The 2,010-nt window shown below is 32.0% G+C and overlaps 2 protein-coding genes across 2 annotated transcripts in view; both read left to right on the top strand.

The window, feature by feature from the left end:
- The window catches only part of HELRODRAFT_184477 (hypothetical protein), a gene marked incomplete at both ends in the record, with an annotated part of 2,079 nt that extends 1,805 nt beyond the window's left edge, over positions 1-274 (top strand). Inside the window, one exon of the mRNA XM_009028703.1 lies at positions 200-274. Within this exon, the coding sequence (XP_009026951.1) occupies positions 200-274 (75 nt within the window). The remainder of the gene's footprint in view (positions 1-199) is intronic.
- A 788-nt stretch (positions 275-1,062) lies between these two features.
- Positions 1,063-2,010, top strand: part of HELRODRAFT_184478 (hypothetical protein) — a gene marked incomplete at both ends in the record, with an annotated part of 1,305 nt that continues 357 nt past the window's right edge. Inside the window, one exon of the mRNA XM_009028704.1 lies at positions 1,063-1,228. Coding sequence (XP_009026952.1) covers positions 1,063-1,228 — 166 coding nt within the window. The remainder of the gene's footprint in view (positions 1,229-2,010) is intronic.

Consider the following 2,010-nt stretch of genomic DNA (forward strand, 5'->3'; position numbering starts at 1 on the left):
ACAGGCAGAACGTAATGCATATTAGAGTTCCTACCATTCACATCAACACACATATCAACCAACTTATTAATTTCTATGTAGATCTTAGATCCTCTTTCGTTTAACTGTTCTCACTATGGATACATGGATTATATATATATATATATATATGTATATATATATATATATAAATGTATATATATATATATATATATATTAGGAATGCGACGGTTCCGAATCCGGATTCGGATCCGAATCCAGGGATTCGGAAAAGATTCGGATCCGCGGATCCTAAATTGAGGATTCGGCGTTTTACGGGTCCAAAATCAACTTAAGCGGCGAGAAAATTTTATCGATTGAGGGAAAAAGTGAATCTAAATATCAACATTGATTACGTAATAATCATTTAAAGTTATGAAAACTGATGTTTTTGAGATTCGTTTTGCACCTCTACAAATTTAACATTCAAAACAAAAATTTGATTTTTTGTAAACTTTATAATCCATTATTGCGCATTTTAAAAATAAAAACTTTTTTATTTTAGAAATTCAGCTTCATGCTGTGAAGTTGTGACGATTGGGATGATAATGATTGCGCGATTGAAAATATGCCGCCTGTATATTTTGTGAAATTGTGATGATAATGATTGCGTCTTTGAGGCGTGCCGCCTATACATATCTATATATTTTACTAGTCATTCTATGCATGTATATTTTGTTATTTGATATGCTATATATGCGACGCTGCTGTGCTGTATCGTTTTTCTGAGTATAGGAAAAGAGTATAGATAGGAGTATAGAATTTTCTATGATATAGAAAGCGTTATGTAGGTAGGGCGGTAAAAACATATAAAAGGCCGCGAGTTGAGATATAGAGAGGCTGGTCGTTTGTTATCTTAATTTTAGGTTTTGGTCTCTTGCTTGTCAGTTGTATTATTAATAGATTAATTTTGGACTTATCGTTTTGTTTTAATAAGGACAGAGGTTTGATTTGTATTATTTTGTTTGTTATTTTATTTCTTTTATTGAATAAAAGAAGTGTACACTTGAAGTTTGGCTCGACTTAATTATTCTACCTAAAATAATGGATGTTGAAGAAGACTTGTTGATAGTTGACGAGGTCGGCGTCTCTAGTCAACAAGCAGGGCGCGAACAAACTTCCGCCCGGCCCGTGTTTTCAGACCCTGAGAGGGTCTATTGTAGAGTGGCGGATCCCGGCCAGGAAAGACTCCGCCGAAGCGAAGGCTCGGGTGGATATTCGTATGCGGACGCGGTTCGGGACCGCGTGGTGCGGAATTCGAATGTCGCCCGGCGAAAATCTACACTACTACTACTACTACTACTACTACTACTACTACTAGAGTCATCTCGCCTAAAGACCACTTTACATGAGTCGAACATACTCGACCTGCGGATCTTGTCGGACCTCTTGTGATAGAGGGCCTTCACAAGTAAGGCATACAGACCTCCTGAAAGTAATACTATTATTATTACTACTATTGATACTATTTTTATTATTATTATTACTGTTATTATGTTAAATTATCTTTTATTTTAATCTTTTAACTGTTATAATAATTGATCATTTTATATTTAATTGTAATTTTCATCTATATTTTGGCTTTTGAAGAAATAAAAAAAATCTCAAATTTATCATTATTTACAATATTTTGGCCGATTTCTCTGGATGAAAAATTAATTAATAGTGTTTTTCGCCCGTCATATAGTATCTATTGTGACAGAAACACTACTCTCATACACTTGTCAGTGACAATGTGCATGGAGGATAGTACATTAAAATTGACACTACTATAATTTTTTTTAAATTTTATTTTGATTTTATTTTGACTAGTCTTGATGTTTCCCGATAATAAAAGAGTTCACATTATTACCATTTTAATGGATTTTCTTTTTATAAAATTTTTTTATAAATTTTATAAATTATTTACATTTTATTTATTTACACTCTAATAATTATTATTAATAATTTTCGATTGATTTCATTTTGATTTTATCTTTTTGATAAAATTGT

Source organism: Helobdella robusta (assembly GCF_000326865.2).
Source record: "Helobdella robusta unplaced genomic scaffold HELROscaffold_572, whole genome shotgun sequence".
In the NCBI taxonomy this organism is placed as follows: domain Eukaryota; kingdom Metazoa; phylum Annelida; class Clitellata; order Rhynchobdellida; family Glossiphoniidae; genus Helobdella; species Helobdella robusta.